Source organism: Zea mays, chromosome 2, assembly GCF_902167145.1.
Source record: "Zea mays cultivar B73 chromosome 2, Zm-B73-REFERENCE-NAM-5.0, whole genome shotgun sequence".
Taxonomy (NCBI): Eukaryota; Viridiplantae; Streptophyta; class Magnoliopsida; order Poales; family Poaceae; genus Zea; species Zea mays.
Genome location: NC_050097.1, coordinates 231,088,364 through 231,107,804, shown reverse-complemented (window position 1 = coordinate 231,107,804; position 19,441 = coordinate 231,088,364). Strand labels below are relative to the sequence as shown.

Below are 19,441 nucleotides of genomic sequence, written 5' to 3'. Positions count from 1 at the left end.
GAGGGACTCGCGGTCACGTTGGGTCTGGATCTGGACTCATCCGGGTCGGACGACTCACATGGGCCTGGGCTGAGCTGGACCGGGCGGTCATATCACGCTGTGGGATTGGTGGCCCGATTGCTTTTGCTTCTCCCCAGCGCCCACCTTGTATACCTGGGCGTAGCCTTGGAGGTTAATTACAACTTCCCACAGATAGATTCCGCGGGCTGCGAGCATCCCCCACCTCATCGGCCCCCGCGTGCGGCGGCGGGCGACTCTACCTGACCTGGCCTGCGTCCTCCCGCTTTCCAGCCAGCAAGCCAGACTCCGCCCCTCTCCGAAGGCTCCGATCGTCTGGTTTCGTCCAGATCCGGCTCCGCTGAGGCTCTAGATCGCGTCGCGCACGATGCAACGCGACCTGTCGCGGTCGCTGTCTCCGCCGCGCCGGCGTCGGCGGTCGCCATCACCCGAGCGGTACCGCGGCCGGAGGGGCCGTAGGGACCGAAGCCCTAGCCGTAGCAGGTCCCCCTATCGCCCCTCGTATAGGTGACCACATCTCCCGACACACGCCACAGAAATCTGGCGAGTCTTCGTTTTATTTTTTTGGGGTTTGTACTGTAAAAAATTTGAGGCGATGCTGATCGCCTTCATTCGAATTTTGTACTATAGCTTGGTTTGTGACTGTTAGAGGTGGATAGTGTGGTAGTATATTGTGCCATATCATACTTGAATTAAATATGATTATGAACGTCAAATTTCATAACACCATGATTTCTGATTTCCAAGGGGAAAATGATTTGGATGCTTTTGCATTACAGAATTAAAATAAAAATGCTTCGATGCAGCATGGAATATATCAGCAGATGAAGCTTAGATATAGTTATGCCATGTTTTGCATTACCTGCCTATACAGACTAACAAGAGTTGTTTTCGTAAAACGCATGGAATCTACAAAGATTTTACTCTGTGCTGTATTGCTGTGGAATGCTCTACCCCTGTAACAGTGTCTAAGGTAACTGCTTTTGCCCATGTTTTAGGGCTTCAAGAGATAATGGTAATTCCTTGTCTATTGTTGTGATGATCCTAATTTTATCCTTACAGTGCTCATCTTTGTCTTGCAGAAGGAGGAGCCCTTTCCCATCCCCGAGAAGGCGTGAGAGCTGTTCTCCATCTCCTAGGAGGCGCAATAGTCCACCTCCATCACGGAAGCGTTACAGAAGAAAGAGCAGTCCGAGTGTCATTAGCTCTCCAGTTACTGCATCTCAAAGTTCCCACCTTGGGTTGGAAGAGAATAAGAATGCTATTGATACGCAAAGGCTACAAGAAGAAAAGAAAAGGTGGGAAGTATCTGCTTTACTATGCAGTCTACATTATTTTTTCCTACAGAGTCAAATGTTTACTGTTGCACCCTTTGCATAACTCTTCTGTGATGCTAACAATGAAATTGTGCTGATTTAGTTGCTATTTGCACTGGAATGTGTCACAAGGTCAGCTCTATTTGACAATCTGTTGTCCATCTGTTTTCCAGAGTACATATGTGCAATATTATTTTGGATTTTGCAAGTATTACAGATATAAATACGACTTGAATATCTGACAGCTGTGTGTGAATCACTTAGGTTATATGAGACGATTGTGGCTTAAGGTGCAAGTTTAAATTCAGTAGTTGCGTCTGTATTCCTTGAAATTGCAGCTTTACGTACAGCTACCCCAAAAAAATCATCTATGGTTAACACACTGCAACATATCTTTTTTTTCTCGAATTACACAGGAGAGTTGCGTGTCATTTCATTTAAGAAGAAAAAGATACAACACCCGAGGGGTGGAAAGAAGCCCCCCCCCTCCCCGCAACACATCACCAAAAGGTAACATACGCGCCACGCACTAAACCTAAAAGAACGACCACACAGGGCTGCTCAGGCTTCCAGCCTTGGCTTCCTGCTGAGCAGCTCATGGAGGGCCGTGTTTGTGGCCATACACTAGAGCTCACTCTCCTCTGCTACTTCCTGACACACCAAGGAAATACTAGGACTAAGACCCTCAAAACGCACACATTCCTATGTCTCCAAATTGTCCAAGCAACAAGAATGATTAGAGAAATCCTTTTCTCTTCTACTTTGGCACTTTGTTGACTGCACATCCCCACCAGCGAGCAAAATTTCTCAATTTGTGGAGCAGCGGCCTGCAGTCCAACAAAACAGAGGATTTTGGTCCAAGTCTCCCGGGAGAAGACGCAAGACACTATAATGTGTTGAGCTGACTCATCTTCCTGGTCACAAAGGAGGCAGACACTAGGATGTGGCAACCCATGTTTCAGCAAGCGATCCGTCGTCCAAACTCTGTTCTTGATTGCCAGCCATATGAAGAATTTGCACCGGAGAGGTGCCCAAGTTTTCCAAGTATTTTTGCAAGGTTCAATCGTAACAGTTCCCAAGAAAAAAGGTGTTATAAGCAGATTTACTAGAATACTGTCCTGAACTTGTGAACTTCCAAAAGTGATGATCAGGAAGGGCTGGTTGCAAGGTAAAACCTTCCACCAACATCCAAAGCTTCAGGTATTCGACAATCACCTGGACTGTGAGGGCTCCCTGGATGTCAGTGACCCAACGCCTGTTAGATAGGGCTTGAGAAACAGCGCGTTGTCTTCTTGCTCTCTTAGGAATTAACTGAAAAAGATTAGGGTCCAGTTCTCCCACAGAGCTACCGTGCAGCCACCGGTCAGTCCAGAATTTGGTATCAACACCATTTCCGACCTTTGTTTGCACCGCCACATGAAAGAGAGCTCAGGCCTTATAGGGAACCTGAATGGGCAGCCCTTCCCAAGGCCGTGAAGAATCTGTTTTTTTTTTGTAGCCAAAGCCATCGGATGTGTAAGGCCCATCCCATTTTTTCAAGGTTGAGAACCCCTAGGCCATCACACTGCAACGGCATTTGAACCTTCTCCCAAGACACAGGGCAATTGCCTCCATTAGCATTTTGATGACCTCCCCACAAGAAGCCCCGTCACAGCTTATCAATAGCTTTGATCACCCATTTGGGGAGATCCAGAGCTAGCATATCATGGATAGGGATGGCAGAAAAAACAGCACGGACCATCACAAGCTAACCGGCTCGGCTCATGAGAGAAGCCTTCCATTTTGGGAGGCAAGCTGCTATTTTATCAATCAAAGGCAGCAGGCACTCTTGGTTGGTTTCCGAATAGTAAGAGGTATCCCCAGGTAGGTGCAAGGTAAATTCCTGATTTCACAATCCAAGAGCTCAGAAATGACCTTCAAGTCTTCAATTGTGCAATTAATGGGGCACACTGAGCTTTTAGCGAGATTGGTCTGGAGGCCTGACGCATAACCAAAAGCCTTCAACAGCTGAGATATGAGAAGCAGATCATCTCGATTTGGCCTGAGGAACAAGATGGCATCATCCACATATAAAGAAATCCGGTGCTTAGCCTGCTGAACAGCCAGCGGCTGTAGGAAATATGCTTGGACAGCTTTAGTGATTAAGGCATTCAATGCCTCCATGACTAGCAAGAACAACACTGGGGATAAAGGACCCCCTTGCCTCAGCCCCCGATGATGCAGAATGAATTCTCCAGGCACACCATTAACCAGAAGTTTTGTGGAGGAGGTGGAGAGAAGAAGGCAGAGCAGGTTATACCACTTTCGTCCAAACCCCATGTGCTGCAGGACCTCAAGTAAAGACGCCCAAGAAACTGAGTTGAACGCTTTAGATATGTCGAGCTTGAAAAGGATATAAGGTTCAACATGTCTTTCATGTAAAAAAAATGTATGGGATATAACAAATTTCTTTGTAACTTTATGTCTACAAATTTAAATTGTTTCTGAGCAAGAAGGTTTTTTTTTATTTTCCATGTGGTATCTTCTAAGAAATGCTATGCCCTTTTTACAGCCTACGTTGACCGGTTTTTGAAGGTACTCTTGTAGTTTGTTTTGGACTTGAATTATAGTTTCTTTAATTAACTAATATCTGTGATGTAATATTTGTTGTAGAAGTTGTGATTCAAAGCATTTATATTCTTGCTGGAAATTAGTTTTCAAACCACCATTTAACTGTGAACTTGCCTCAGTAGAATGTGATGAAAGAAATAAAAGAGGGGTATGTGTGAAATATTACCAGTACCATTTCATAAAGTTTACATCAGTTTGTATTAACTATTGTGCGCGTCACCCCAGAAACCAGTAAAAATTATTTTTGTTAAAAAATCATGAATGCTACTTGAGATGTGCTATCAGAAGAGTTTTCCCATGTAAACACAAAGTTACAGTAGTGTCATTAGAAGGGCAAGCCTCACCAGGTCGCTGGTTTGAAGCAGCTTCTCCGTTTATCCCTCTGCCAATATGTGGGAGCCTTTGGCACTGGGTTTGCCCCTAAGCACAAAGTTATAGAAAAAATATTCATGATTTGTATTTGACTATTTATTTGAGCACAGAGAGAAGTTATTTCAAGGATTATTAAAAAAACTAGCTCAACCTAGGAGGACCTAGGTACCATTTTATTATTCAGAAGAAAATAGGCACATAAATTTGCCTTGACGAGAACTTGAATCTAGGTGGTCTGGGCTGGGCACACATCCGCATGCTCCACTTACTGAGCATACAGCCAGGACTATGTCATATATGTTGGTTGGAATTATATATTATGGTTGCAAATGTTTGTTATTTTTTTTTGTTTTTGCTATGTAGGCTAACTATATTGGCATAGATGTTGTCCGCAGTTGATTTTCAGGATTAAAAGTTGTTTAGTATTAGATCATTATTTAGCAGTGTTCCAAAAGGTGGTATTCTGCGGCCACTTACGCACGATTAGGTTTAGGTGTAGGCGCCTTGGGGTGTAGGTGAGCCCTTGGTAGCGACCCGCCTTGGGGTGTAGGTGAGCCCTTGGTAGCGACCCGGTGTACCTATGTGCCGATCCCGGCAGGCAGGGATGTTGAGCAGCAGGAAGGAGGCAGGAATAGGTGAAAAGAGGGTGGTGATGGGGACGTGGCGGGAGCAGTGGGCGCCAGTGCCGGTGGCGGAGGCAGGGGCACTGAGTTTGGTAGCGGGGGAGGCAGGGACGGGGGTGATGGCGGTGGTAGCAGATGCGGCCGGAAGGAGGCAGTCAGTGGTGGAGGTGGCAGGCATGGCTGGAATAGGCAGGTGGTGCTGGAGGCAGCAGAGAGGAGGCTGGCGGTGGTCAAGGTGGTAGGGAGGAAGTAGGCGCCTGAGAGCAGAGGAAGGTGCGACAGGGCAGAGAGCGGATGGATAAGCTGGGAAGGTATAAGGTGGGCTAGGCTGTTTTTGATGGACTAGGCTGCTTTTGATGGGCCTTTCTATCCAACCCTAGGCCTGTAATCTCCTGTTTTTTCTTTTCCTTTGAGGTAATATTTGTATATGTTTGTCTATTTGTGAAACACCTAGGCTTGCCTCGCCTAAGCTTTAGGCTGAAGGTCACTGCCTAGCACCTAATGTAACATTGTTATTTAGTTAGCGCTCTTTTTTGTCGGTTCACTTGGTGTTTGTGGACTGTAAGGATGGTATCATATTAACTAGGCAGTAGAATGATAGATGGAGGATATCTGAGTTAGTTTGACCTCTGCGCTGTAATGTTATTTTTAGAAGGTAAGGAAACCAACAGGGCTAATTTCAATTATATAACATGGTGTCATTGAAATTCAATTTATTGTGCTCTAAATTTGTAATAAAGTGATTTTAGTTTGTTTCTTATCGCAGTTCTCCTGCGTACTTGAGGAAAAAGGAACTTGTCAGGATAAATTGTCCACAAATGGTTCCTGCTTCTGCAGTTTCCACTAATTAGCAGTAGGTAGTTTATTCTATAATTGCATTGAAGCTTGAACATTGATTTTGGTTGGGCATGCAGTAAGTAGCTTACAAGAACATGGCTTAGTTGGGATACTGAAATGCTTCATCAATAGCTCTAAACCTGCCACAAATTACTTGACATTCTTCTCTACAGGCATTTCCGAAGAAAGATACTGCTGTAGTTCCGCTTGTTATATTTGATGATGCAACTGGTGATCCTTTATCTACTCTTGATCAGTTTTGATAATTCGTTTTTGGATCTGGAACACACTAGAGGTATGCCTGAAATGCATTAGCTTGTAGTCACTATGCTGATGAAAGGCATAGTGGATCATAGATAGTATTTAGATCTTAGATCATGTGCTTTGCTTTTTGCTGCTTTTATGGCCTTGAAGGGTTTGAATAAAAAAAATCGGCTTTGGTCACGCCTTGCCTTTGGTAGTACATTTCGTTAACTTGCTATATCAACTGCAGGCGCCGGAAGGAAGTTGAACTTAGACTAATAGAGGAGGACACAGCTAAAAGAGTTGAGCAAGCTATTAGGAAGAAGGTTGAGGAGAGTCTGAATTGTGATGAAATTAAGCGTGAAATACAACGTCGGATTGAGGAAGGACGAAAAAGGATACATGAGGAGGTAGCAATCCAGATGGAGAAAGAAAAGGAGTCAGCCTTAAATGAAGCCAAGCTGAAAGTGGTAAGCGTCTGTTTTCTCTCTGTTGTTTGTCATCGGCAAATGTGGGGAAAATGAAGTCATTTCGGCACTTTGCTTTGACCAATAAATGGAACCAGGAATGTTCATGCTACTGGATAGGGTTCTTGGAACATGATGCAAAGAACCAACCAAGATAGTTTGTTCCCTAAGATTTTTTCTGCTTGCAGGAACGAGAAAAAAAGGAGCGGAATGAGCTAGAGAAAAAGCTTGAAGAAGAACGAAAGAAGGCTGAAGAGGCGTTGAGGAAAGAGGCGATGGAACAGCAGCAGAAAGAGCTAGAGCGGTATCAGGAGCTGGAGAGGCTTCAGAAGGAAAGAGAGGAGGCCATGAAGCGGAAAAAAATGGAGGAAGAGCAGCAGAGGCAAAACCAGATGAAACTGCTGGGCAAGAACAAGTCGCGGCCGAAGCTGTCATTTGCTTTTGGGATGAAGTAGCGTTCGAGTCACCGAACGAAATTAGTGTTTTAGTTTCCTGTAACCCTGTATTTCCTGAAACCACCATTGTCTAACTTTGGCAGACAAATTGGGACGTCTTAAATCCTCCTGATCTGCTTTGTAAGTTGCCGTCTCTCGGTGATGTGGTTTTCTCTGCTCCTTTGCTGTTCACTGTTGAGTTGACGTTGCGAGAAGACTGCCAAAGAAGAATCCGGTTGGTCCATAGGGATGGATAGTCGAATGCCAACACGTTTTTACTCGATACTGGATTATCTTGTATGTTAGAAATTTTGATCTTAAACCATCGCGTTTTCTCGTTGGCTGTAATCGCATACATATTTGTTCGTTAAAAAGAAACAGACTAGTTGTACGAAATAATTTCAAAAATGGACTCGATTTGTGATTGCATTGTAAAATTTACATATCGCTATGCTAAAGCCTCGTTAGTGGATTTCCAGCTCTAGAGGCCAGAGCTTCTCCAGCTCCGTACAATCAGCAAAAGAAACTGTTTGTATCTCGTCAAAACAAAGGATGAGGTAGTGAACCCATAATTTTTTTATTTCTTTTTCTCAACTAGGTAAAAGATGATCATAATTAAAATAGATTAATTTGACCATATAAACAACACAATTCTAATGAGCGTCCACATAGTCTTAAAAAATTAGGCTATCTGTACTCATACAACTCTAAATTTCTACTTAAAAAAATATTTTGTCTTTATCAGTAAAATTCTTTATTCTATACTACAATTATGTATTCATGTACACGAGCTGATGCCCAAGTTAGAGATGGCAACGGGTACAAACCCGCTGGGTTTTGCCGTCCCAAACCCGTACCCGTGAAAAATATCTATGCCCATTAAAAAACCCATACCCATGACGGGTTTGAGATTTTGCCCAAACCCGTACCCATCGGGTTTGCGGGTACCCATGGGTTACCCGCGGGTTTCATCTCCAATATACTTGTTGTTCTCATAATCAATAAGTATCGTAATGATTAATGATATCATGATCCAAAATTTATGTAATGAACAACGAGTTCATGATTTGATATAAAAATTATTAGTAGAGAAAATGAAATACAAATAATAAGTTGTATAATTAAGTGACCTTGCACTAAGTTATCCATCCACCACATATATAACGCTAGTAAAAACTATAATAGCAAGCAAGCAACACTCTCACCGACTACTGATACATTCACCAATTGATAAAAATTATGAAGTAAATAAGGAATAACAAGTTTGTTGTTCGTTTATAAAATAAAATGACAATATGCACTAGGTTTGGTCGGGTTTAAAAAACCCACGGGTTCACGGGTTTGGGTACTATAGGAACAAACCCGTACCCATAAACCCGCTGGGTATAGATTTATGCCCATTAACAAACCCATGGGTATGAAAATTGACCCAAACCTGTACCCTAATGGGGTAAAAACCCATCGGGTTTCGGGTTTCGGGTACCCATTGGCATCTCTATGCCCAAGCAACAGATAGCATTTGCGGCGGCGTACAAACGCTACCTGTGCAGTTTCAACCTGCCTACGCCAAAATAGCATCTAGCATGGACTACGTGGCTGCAGCACATTTCTAGGATACGGTAACGCTAAATCGGATAGGGTGCGAGTACGGACAGTGTTAGGCTATAGATCTCCTATATAATCCTTTGTCTTATCATTTATTTTAAGCTTCTCTTTACAAACAGTAGCAAACAGTATTCTCTATAGTTTCGTGTCTCTCTATTTTAGGCTACCCACTAAAAACAGCCGTGGACTATCATAGCATACCGATATAAATTTCCATATTACATAAATAATATAGAACTAGATAAGGACCACAACAGCAGTACGCAACATTTTCGGCGGCCACAGTAATTTTCGGCGGCCAGAGGTTAGCTGCCGAAAATTACTAATTATTTTCGGCGGCTTCTGACACGGCCGCCGAAAATTATGTCTTATTTTCGGCGGCTTAGCCACCGAAAACTAAAAGTTTAAAACGGTCGGTCACCCTTCTTCTTCTCTTTCTTTCTGTCTTCCGCGTCGCCGCTCCCTGCCCTCCCGCGCCGCCGCTCCCTGCCCGCCCGCGCCGTCGCTACCTGCAGCCCCTGCGCCCCCCGGCCGGCCACCCCCCGCCCCTGCCGCCGGTCGCCGGCCACCCCCCGCCGGGAAGCCCGGCCGAGGACGCCGCCGCCGTGCCCCGAGCCGAGCCCGGCCGAGGACGCTGCCGCAGCGCCCCGAGCCGCCACCGTCCCGAGCCATCACCGTCGACCACCGTCGTTCGAGCTGCCACCGTCGACCACCGCCGTTCAAAGCCCCGAGCCGGAGAGGTAATTTTTTTAAGTATTTTATTTCTTATTTTCGACGGCTGTTATTTAGATGCCGCCGAAATTATTATATATTTGTAATTGTGTTTGTTTGATTACTGTTTGTGATTCATATTATTGTTTAATTTGATTACTATTATATTGTTAGCTTTAATAGTATATTATATTGTTTGATTACTATTATATTATTAGTATGCAATTATATTATTAGAATGCAAGTATGTTATAGTATATTATATTGTTTAATTTGATTACTATTATATTATTAGCTTTAATAGTATATTATTAGCATGCAAGTATTTTATTTTTTATTTTCGTATTATTGTTTGATTACTATTATATTATTAGCTTTAATAGTATATTATATTGGTACGTATAATAGTTGCATAATTATTGTATGTGGTACTTAGTTTGATTTGATTAGTATTATATCATTGTTTGTTTTGTATAGAAGTAATATTATTTAGTGGCAGCGAAGTTATGCTGCCAAATTTTTTTGGGTCCTGCTAGGTTCATGTGGGTTTAGAACCTATCCATGTCGTACATACATGTAGGACCGATACCCTTGACGAAGTTGAATAATTTTTTCACGATATGGTTCCGTTTAACAGTCTCAGGCATGGCTGAAGATCGTGCATGGATGTACAATGGTTGGAGTAGAAATGGACGTCATTCTGATGAATGGATAGCCAAGACCAAAGATTTTGTGGACCACGTATTCGCCTTGTCCTTAACCGGCACTGTCAGATGCCCTTGTAGGCGTCACGAAAACAGTATATTTCTTAATAAGGAAAGAGTTAGCCTAGATCTTTGTCAGTTTGGATTTATGCCCGGATATGAGGTGTGGGAACATCATGGTGAGGTAGTACCCAACAGGAATGTAGAAGAGGAGGAGAACAATGATTGGGCTGGCGATGATGCGATGCATGAGATGCTAGATTCGCTACGTCCAGAATTCAACCTAAGCTCCGAGGATCCTGCCACACCAGAGGTTTCCAGATTTTTTAAACTACTAAAAGACTCTGAAGAGCCGTTGCATGAACACACAGATGTGAGTATACTCGCTTTTGTGACTCGGCTCATGTCCATTAAGTCCAAGTACTTTTTCTCGAACAATTGTTACAATGAGATTTTAAAGTTATTAGGAGATGTGCTCCCAAAGCCCAATAAGTTGCCTAAAGACATGTACCAATCAAAGACAATTATCAAAGGTCTCGGTATGGATTATGAGAAGATTGATGTGTGCAAAAATAATTGTATGCTTTTCATGAAGGAGCATGCGGAAGAGAAAAAATGTCTGAAATGTGGACAATCTAGATTTGTGGAAGTTGTTAATGATGAGGGTGAGAAGGTGATGACAGATGTTGCACATAAGCAGCTCCGCTACTTGCCACTAACTCCTCGAGTGAAACGGATGTTTCTATCTAAAAAAACTGCTATGCACATGCGATGGCACAAAGAAGGTGTCCGTGATAACGATGACCTAATCGTGCACCCTTCAGATGGGGATGCATGGAAGGCTCTCGACACGTTTGATCCCGAGTTTGCAGCTGATCCGAGGAATGTTCGAATCGGCCTCGCGACCGATGGCTTCACACCTTTTGGTCAAATGGCATCATCATACTCATGTTGACCCGTCTTTGTTATTCCATACAACCTTCCACCTTCTCTTTGTATGAAATATGAATTTATATTTCTTTGCTTAATCATTCCTGGCATAATGGAGGTTTCATACTTCACGAGTGTGTATTTCGCAGAGGAACATAATGTCTATGCTGCTACCATGCGATACAATGTCGATGAGGAACCTCCTGTCAGTGATCTCAACATTTTCCAATGGAGAGGCACAAGTACTAGTAAGGGCACGTTCTACCACCTTAGCATGGATGAAAGAATGTCCGCATTGCTATACATGTACTCTAATATGGAAGAGATGGAGCCATATTTCATGTAAGTCTTTATTTTACCCCTTAATTTCTTTACCAAAGGAGCCATATTTAATTACTTATTTGTCGTACAGTAAGTTCGACGAGGAAAATTGGACTTATTCCCATCAGCCTACAAGCAAACAACTAGATACTATGCGACGACATGGGAGGCAAGGAAGACCTAATTTTGTTGACTGGTTTCGCGAGCATGTAAACTCTCTATATTCCTTACTTTCATGTCATTTAGCCTTTTACGCGAGGTAGTCATTTTAACTGTATATTATTTGCAGTGCACAAAGACTCCTAACATACACGAGGACTTGAGACAGCTATCTTATGGGACGGTCACTTGCAGAACATTTGGTCGATACGATGTGAATGGCTTTCGTTTTCGTTCAGACCAATTTGAAAAGTCTCGTCCTCGTGCAGCCACACGTAACACTGGAGTTCTGACTAGGGCACTCGATGCACTCGGCAGAGAAACTAATTATTATGGCATCATTCAAAACATCCTAGAGTTTAATTTTGCAGGGAACAAACCTTTGAAATTAGTATTCTTTCTATGTGATTGGTTTGACAGCACTAATGGGATTAGACAAAGTCAATATGGTATAACTGAAGTAAAGCACAAGGAACGACTTCGAGGCCATGATAATTTTATCCTTGCACACCAGTGCGAGCAGGTCTACTATATGTCGTACCCAAATCCGAAGTTTGAAGCATGGTGGGTAGTTCATAAGGTGAACCCTAGGGAACGTTTACATACTCCTTGCACTGCTGGTTATCAATTCGAAGACGAACATGCCGATGATGTTTATCAAGAAGAAGAATTGCCAACTACTTTTACTATCGATGAGGGTGTTGCACTGAACTCACTAGTCGGAGACCGTAACGATGTCACTACTGATGAGTGTGTTGCACCGAAACGAAAACGAAATCCAAGGAACAAAAAAGCCACATTGCGAGCTTTGGATCGAAGAAGACTCCTTGATCGTGATTCTGATGAATTTTGATGTGTAATGCAAAATTTCATATTATGTGATGTATTATTTGATTTTTTATTAGTTCACTTAATTTTATGGAGCTAATACATTTAATGTTTTTCTATTGAACAGGATGAGTGGTAGGAATAAACCAAAGCGCACTGCTAGGGGGTTTCTTAATGCGGCTAGCAGGATACTCCCTGGTGCACGTTCCCTTTTCCAAGGGAGTTCTTCTAGCCAGAGCAGACAGGAGGCGTTGCTGAGACACGCTCGGCCAGAACTACGTGATACACCTATCGCTCTACAACGGAGTACCGATGTAAATGTTTATGTAATTGATCTTATTTGTCAGTCACTTATGTAATTGATCTTATGTAAATGTTTATGTAAATTTTTACGTGTCTCTATTTCATGTGCATAGGAAGAGGAGGACGACGAGGAGGAGGTGCAACACCATGAGGAGGAGGACGAGGACGAGCAGGCCCATGAGGAGGATGATGAGGAGGACGAGCAGGCCCATGAGGGCATAGATGCTGAGGCGGATGACGATACCACCGAGGCTCCTGTCGTTCGACGAAGGGGCACTCGGAAGGGCCACTTTGTCCTACCTCCGTCAGCGCCTGCACAATCTGAAGCTCGAGTACTGATCATCCCGGTTGGTGATAGGTACTCACGTTTGGCCACTTTGTTCTTACTTATTTGTTTATTTTACACTATATATATGACATGACTTTCTTGTTTTTTGTCATGCAGCCAATGGGAAGACACGTCATTTGACGGTCGAGGTCACCATAGACAGGTTAATCAAGTCTTAGGTAACCTCTGTCGTCTACATAACCCAGGAATTGTCACCGACCCGAAAGGTGTGGTGGTTCCTTGCACTAGCTGGTCGCACTTCGCACTAGCTCCACATGCTACATATGGAACAGCTCAAGGCGCCGTCAAGCACGACTTTTGGGTAATTTTTTCGAACTAACATTTATTAGTTGTTTCAACCTAACATTTATTAGTTGTTTTTGAACTAATTTTATTTTCGATGTTGGACAGAGACGCTATCGTGTGGAACCTGAGGCTCAAGAGCATGCAGACCGAGTATTAGAGAAAAATGCAAAAAAGGTGTGCAGGGATGCATTTTCCAATGCTCGTCTACAGGTTGTGAACGCGTACATGAAGCGCCGAGGTCATTCTATCAACAACTTTCGACAATATTCAGATGTCTACTTGACTGTAGACCAGTACATGGAGGTAAAAATCTAATTTAACAGCTCATTCAGATGTGAATGTAATTTTGAGCTAACGCTTTATATGCAGGTAACTCTTCCATGGATGGAACACCGGCCGCAGGCTTACAAGGCTTTGTGTGAGATATGGGCTTCGCCCGAGTGGATTGAGAAGTCAAACAGAAATCGACATAGGCAGCGCCATCAGGAGGACGAGGACGATGATGAGGTCGTAGTCAACCATACCTATGGGGCTGATGGACACATTCGGTTGGCTAAGCGAATGGTGAGTATGTAGTATTCTGTTTTACTCAGAAATAAAACAGGATTGAACTCATATATTTGCAGGAGGCTCAAACTGGAGTTGTCCTGAGCCCAATCGATGTTTATAGGAGAGGGCATCGAGCGAAAAACAGTGAAATCTCCGATGAGCTGTGTAATCAAGCGGTCGTTGAGCGTATGGTTAGTTGTTGTTATGATTAATGTTTTCTTCCCATATAGCTATAAATTACATGTGTGCTGAACCTTCATATTGTATTGCAGGAGACATACGGGCAGGAGATGGTTAAAAAGTATGGAGAAGACTACGATTGGCGAGGAGCGCCTACCATCGACGCTGAGGTTGTGCATTCACTTGGAGGCAAGGCGCATGGACGGTATGAACTTGTGAATTGTTTTCAATAATATTGGAACTACGACCGAATAGCTAATTTTCTTGTTCTTCAAGATATTCTATGTTTACCGGTGTTATCGATTCAACGAAGTTGCATTCTCGTGGCGGCTCTTCGTCGCAGGCGGGCTGTGGTAGTAGCAGCCGTAGTCGCCGCTCTGTATCTAGCATGGAGGAAGCTATGAGGGAGCAGCAAGAAAAGTTTCGTGAAGAGATGCGACAACAACAAATGGCATTTCTCCAACAGCAATCAGAGTACATGGCTGCTTACAACGCACAGGCGCAACAAGCAATGAACGTGAGTGTCTTATTTATTCTCAACACGCTCGATATTGGTTCTATAACTAATATATTATATTTGCAACAGTCTTGGTTTCCACAGCAGGCACAACAGCAACCATTTGTTTTCCCTCAATTTCAGTCGCCGATGCCTCAGTGGGGATTACATGCTCCGCTACCTTCACCTCCACCTCAGGTTATTCAATTTAGTTAAGACTTGTCGTTTGTATCAACCTAATTTCAAATCTTTACTAAACTTGATTTTGTAGGGATCCGGGGTCATGGGCCACAACACGCCACCACCGGTCATACCAGCACCAGGAGGAGCTTATGCAGGAGAGGTTAGTTTGAGAAACAATTTGTTTGAATAGTCGTTATACATGTAACCAATGCCGTTATTAATGTCATTTTTTTAGGATCCAAACCCGTTACACGACTTCGTCGACCAGTTATTGGCTTCTGGAGGTAGTGGACACAACTCCAACGACCCCAATGTGTGATTAAGTTAGCTTTGTGCCGCACTGTGTTGTAATGAACTATTTGTGGACTTTATGTTTGTATGGACTATTTGTGGACTTTATATTTGTATGGACTCAAGTTTTATGTTGTGAACTCAAGTATGAATTTTCTGTTATTGTATGGAATTTCTGTTATTGTATGAATTTTGTATGAAATTCTGTTATTTTTCGTTTTTTTTCAAATTTTTTTCTCTGAAATTAGTAATTTTTGGCGCCCCCCTGGCCGCCGAAAATAGAGATTTTATTTTCGGCATTTTTAATTTCTGGCGGCTGACTGTCTGGCCGCCAAAAATAACAGATTATTTTCGGCGGCCAGGGAGCCAGCCGCCGGAAATAAGCTATTTTCAACGGTCAGGCCCTGGCCGCCGAAAATAAATCCTTATTTTCGGCCAGTTTTTTTTGGCGGCCAGAAACTGCTTATTTTCGGCGGCTTCTGGCCGCCGAAAATGACTGTAGCTGTTGTAGTGGACAGTGCCAGCGCCCGGGAAAGATCTGAATTTGACCATATTAGCAACACACTTCGGATGGTAGCAAGACGCATGTATGTAACAAAGATGGATCGAGGCTAATCTATAGTAATGTTTTAATGTTTCATGGTCAACATGACGATTTTTTACTAACATTATTTTAATGCCAACACGCTCTGGTTATTGGTGCCAAAAAATAGAGCGGCTCTATTCTACTAAACTCTGGAACTAAAAACTACTCTACAGATTTTATTGGCTCATCTTTTGATTACTTATCATTCGCTAGGTGTCTCATTATTTATCTTGCAATGTCCACTCAAATAGTTGGGAGAGTAAATCGAAAATGTAGTAACAATTCGAAATGGATGGAATATCCACCCCCGAACGAATTAATGGAAGCATTCACGGATCACATTTTTCTTCTTCTTGCAATTCGAAGTCTTCTTCAATTTTATTAACAATTCAAATTAAAGTTCCAACCAAGGAAAACAATTAAAACCCCTCACGAATTAATGCAAAAATGTGGAATCCAAAACATTACGCAACACTGAACATCACCTCCAGAAAATCAAGGGAAAGAAAGAACCAAGTCAAACAAATGTACATGGTGCCGGCCGGCAGACTCTTCGACGCTTTGCATCATGCATGCAGGTAAACACAACACAACAGAGCTGCGCTACAAGATCGATCACAATGGAGCCGGTGCCGCCGGCGAGCTGCCTTGGTCCTGCTGGTAGAATGGCAGCACGGTGTAGACGGTCTGCATGACGGTCATGACGAGTAGGAAGACGGCGGCGGCGAGGGACATGAACGCCCAGGGGCTCCGGAAGTAGGTGTGGATGAGATTGGCGCGCCACAGGTTCCACGGCTTCCCGCAGTAGGCGTTGACCTCCCGTTGCACAGCGTCCAGCGAGCTCTGCGGCTCGAGCACGACGTCCTTGGAGATGCTGTTGAACAGCTGGGCCACCGCCTTGTCGCTGCCGACGGCGTTCTGGATGATGCCGCTGGTGCTGAGCAGCGCCACGTCCTTGGCCGAGTCGATGATGCTGTCCATGAAGAAGACGTAGGCCGTGACGTCGTTGCCTGCGCCGACGTGCAGCCGCTCGAACGCCATCATGTTGAGGAACATGTACTCGGTGGAGTCGTCCACGGACACCGCCGGCATGCTCAGCACGCCGCCGCGGAACCGCACGTTGTGGAGGCTGTCCGAGCTGGTCTTCCTGAACCGGATCCCGGCCTCGTACAGCTCCACCGCCGACCGGATGATGTCCGTCGTCTCCGGCGCCATGTCCCGTGACACCGGCTGGGGCGCCTGCTGCGGGCCGAAGAGCATGCTCCGGCGCCGCAGGTCGAGCGGGTGGAGCCCGAGCGTGCTGCCCGGCGGCAGCCGCGCCGATGGGGACCCCGACATGAACTTGAGCACCATCCGGTTGATCGCGTCGGCGCTCTGCGTGGCATCATCGTCCATATCAAGTACTTACGTCGAAAATGCACTGAATGTATAATAATGGTATGTAGTACCGGAGGCTTGCCAGTCTGGACGGCGACGAGCTTCTCAAGCAGGAGCAAGGGCAGCTGATTCTCGAGCATGAGCATGTCGCGGCGGATGTAGGGCACCATGTAGAGCACCCCGTGGTGGCTGAAGATGGGGTCGTTGGGGGCGTAGTCGCTGACGACGTTCCTCCCGTCCATCTCGGTGGCCTTGATGACCTCCAGCAGGAAGCAGCCGTCGACGATCATCATCTCCAGGAACCGCTCCCGCCCGTCTGCGCCGCGCCACTCGGCGCCCAGGTCCAGGTACGCGCTCTCCAGCTGCCCCGCGACGTCCGCCACGGCGGCCGCGAACTCCTCCAGCGGGCGCTTGGATCGGCGGAGCAGGTGCCGCAGCGCGCGCTTCTTGTGCTCCTCCATGGGCAGGAGTTCGCCGTCGCGGCGGTGGTGGAAGGGGCCCAGCGACACCACCTGCGGCTTGTACGCCTTGCGGTTGAGGTCCTTGATACACGCCGGCACGCGGTAGATGGAGTGGAGCTGCCACCGTGACACCTCCACCGACGCGTCCGCCTCGTCCAGCGTCTTCTCCACCTCCACCACCCAGGCCCTTCTTCTCATGCTGCTGCCGCTCTCGCCGGCCGCCATTGATGCCATCATTTGGTTGCTATAGCTAGCTCCTTCTAGATCCATGGAGCTAGCCACTAAACTAGCTAGTCTATATATATATATACCTCCAATAGTTAAAAGAAGCCCAGGCCGATCACCCCTGCAAACTGGTTCAACCAGCGCGTCCAAACAGGCTGTCGGGTGCGCCACCTGTCCCACGTCTGTTAGCGCAAAAAAAGGAATGCATGCATGAGTCAAACACGATCCAATGCATGCGCATAAATTTAGGAAAGATATGTCACTACACGACGGTTGATCTTTAGCGACCCTTATTAGATACCAACTGTTGGTTGCTAAAGGTTAGGGACCGACGGTCAGTCGCTAAATCCTTTTGTAGCAACGGTCGGTTGGTCGCTAAAAGTCTAGAAATTTAACAGCTTATAGTTGGTCGCTATAGATGTCGTCGGGGACTAGCGGTGGGTCGCTATAGAGCAAGGATCACTATCAAATCTTATAGCCTGAACGTACCTGTAGATGTTAGTGACTAAAAATTAATTAAAACAAGTAAACATTGATCGCTTGGGGTTAAGCCATCGATGTCTTACCCAAACTCTAATCTTTGAAATCAACTGTGGTTCCTGAAAATTCATTTGAAATTCTTTCACGCTTGCGTAGCACGTGTCTCTCTGTGACATGGCGTGGCACGTGGCACGTGCTAACCGGTGTCTGGACAGTGCACAGCCTCTCGCCCGCGTGAGCGATGCGTGACGTCGCTTCCGAAAGGATCATACTTTCAAAGTCGCATCGATCTTGCGTATTTATTTCGCGATATGTCGAGTCTTGTGTCCGTTTAAAATTTATAGATTAAGAGAATACGAATTTGGAAGCTCGACCCACTCTTACGATTTTATCCCGAACAAATTAATTGGAACTCGACGAAAATGGTTTTCAGTCCGAAACAGACCAGACCAGTGTGATTAGAACTGAAAGCGAGTAATTGATAATTGCATTTAACTTTGTGTAAAGAAATGGGAGAGTGAAAATATCCAGCCGATCCTCATCGTCTCGCACAGTAAAAAAATCTCTGAAAGAAAAATCTTCTCCTGCCGCGTGTGCCAGCCTCATCCGCTCGGGCAGCAGGGCAAAAGATCTGGTCGCCGTCTTCATCGTCACCAGCGTGCCCAGCCGAGCGGCTCACTCACACGCGCTCCTCTCCCTCCCTCATCTCCCTCCTCTGCCGGCGTCTTCTCCCTGCCCTCAGCCATGGCGCTTGTCGCCGCGCCCTGCTCTCTGTCCCACGCGCGTCCCTGCTTCAGCGCCCTCTCCTCCCTGCCCTGGAGCTCGCCCCATCTCCCATGGCCGCCCCTCCCTGCTGCAGCTCGACGCCCCCCTGCAGCAGGCCTGCCATGGCGCCCTCACCTCTAGTCGCCTCTCACTGCTCCACCCCTTCCCATGGCCGCCTGCAGCTTCACCATGGTGAGCTCGCCCTCCCTCAAAAACCCTAGCCGAGTTTTCCCATGGCTCCCTGGACACCAACGCCCTCTCTTGCTGTCTCCCATGGCTAAGCACCTCCCTGGTGGCTGAGCATAGCCCCTGCACTCGCCCTTCCTCTGCTGCAACAGCAGTAGCCCGTTCCACGGTGTCGTCGACCTTTGGTGAGACCCTGCTGTTCTCACTGTTTGTGTGCCCTAGCTGCTCGATGAAATGTCTAAACCATGTGTTGTCGCTACGCGCAGCTAGTTGTCAACACCACGCCTCGCGCGGATCGTCCGGTGGTAAGGTAGGCCAACTAGGTTTTGCTCCCTATGTGGATGATGTGTGTGATGTTGAGATGATGATTGATTGGTGCGTGTCCTTTGCAGCGATTTAGGAAGATGGTAGTACTATGTTTGAATAAGCAGGTGAGGTCCGTGCGACGTTTGTTAGGTGTTCGATAGAAGGCTTGAACCAGAGATCCTCGCCGTTTCATGGTTTTCATGGTAGTACTCTTGTTGGTTGATTTGATGAATAACTTGGA

The 19,441-nt window shown here is 45.5% G+C and overlaps 2 protein-coding genes across 3 annotated transcripts; one reads left to right on the top strand and one right to left on the bottom strand.

The window, feature by feature from the left end:
- Window positions 1-100: 100 nt before the first annotated feature.
- LOC100286281 (virulent strain associated lipoprotein) lies at window positions 101-7,203 on the top strand. 2 transcript variants are annotated; one of them, XM_023301535.2, is made up of 4 exons: window positions 101-525; window positions 1,101-1,316; window positions 6,270-6,489; window positions 6,675-7,203. In XM_023301535.2, the coding sequence occupies exons 1-4, from the start codon at window positions 386-388 to the stop codon at window positions 6,939-6,941; spliced, it is 843 nt and encodes a 280-aa protein (XP_023157303.1). In that variant the 5' UTR covers window positions 101-385; the 3' UTR covers window positions 6,942-7,203. The 2 variants fall into 2 exon arrangements, with proteins under 2 accessions (XP_023157303.1, NP_001159208.1); NM_001165736.1 differs by having other exon boundaries at window positions 190-1,316; window positions 6,675-7,074.
- An 8,556-nt stretch (window positions 7,204-15,759) lies between these two features.
- Window positions 15,760-17,513, bottom strand: LOC103648046 (UPF0481 protein At3g47200). The gene is made up of 2 exons (XM_008672551.3): window positions 16,849-17,513; window positions 15,760-16,774 (listed from the first exon to the last, which is right to left on the bottom strand). The coding sequence occupies exons 1-2, from the start codon at window positions 17,506-17,508 to the stop codon at window positions 16,016-16,018; spliced, it is 1,419 nt and encodes a 472-aa protein (XP_008670773.2). The 5' UTR covers window positions 17,509-17,513; the 3' UTR covers window positions 15,760-16,015.
- Between the last annotated feature and the right edge of the window lie 1,928 nt (window positions 17,514-19,441).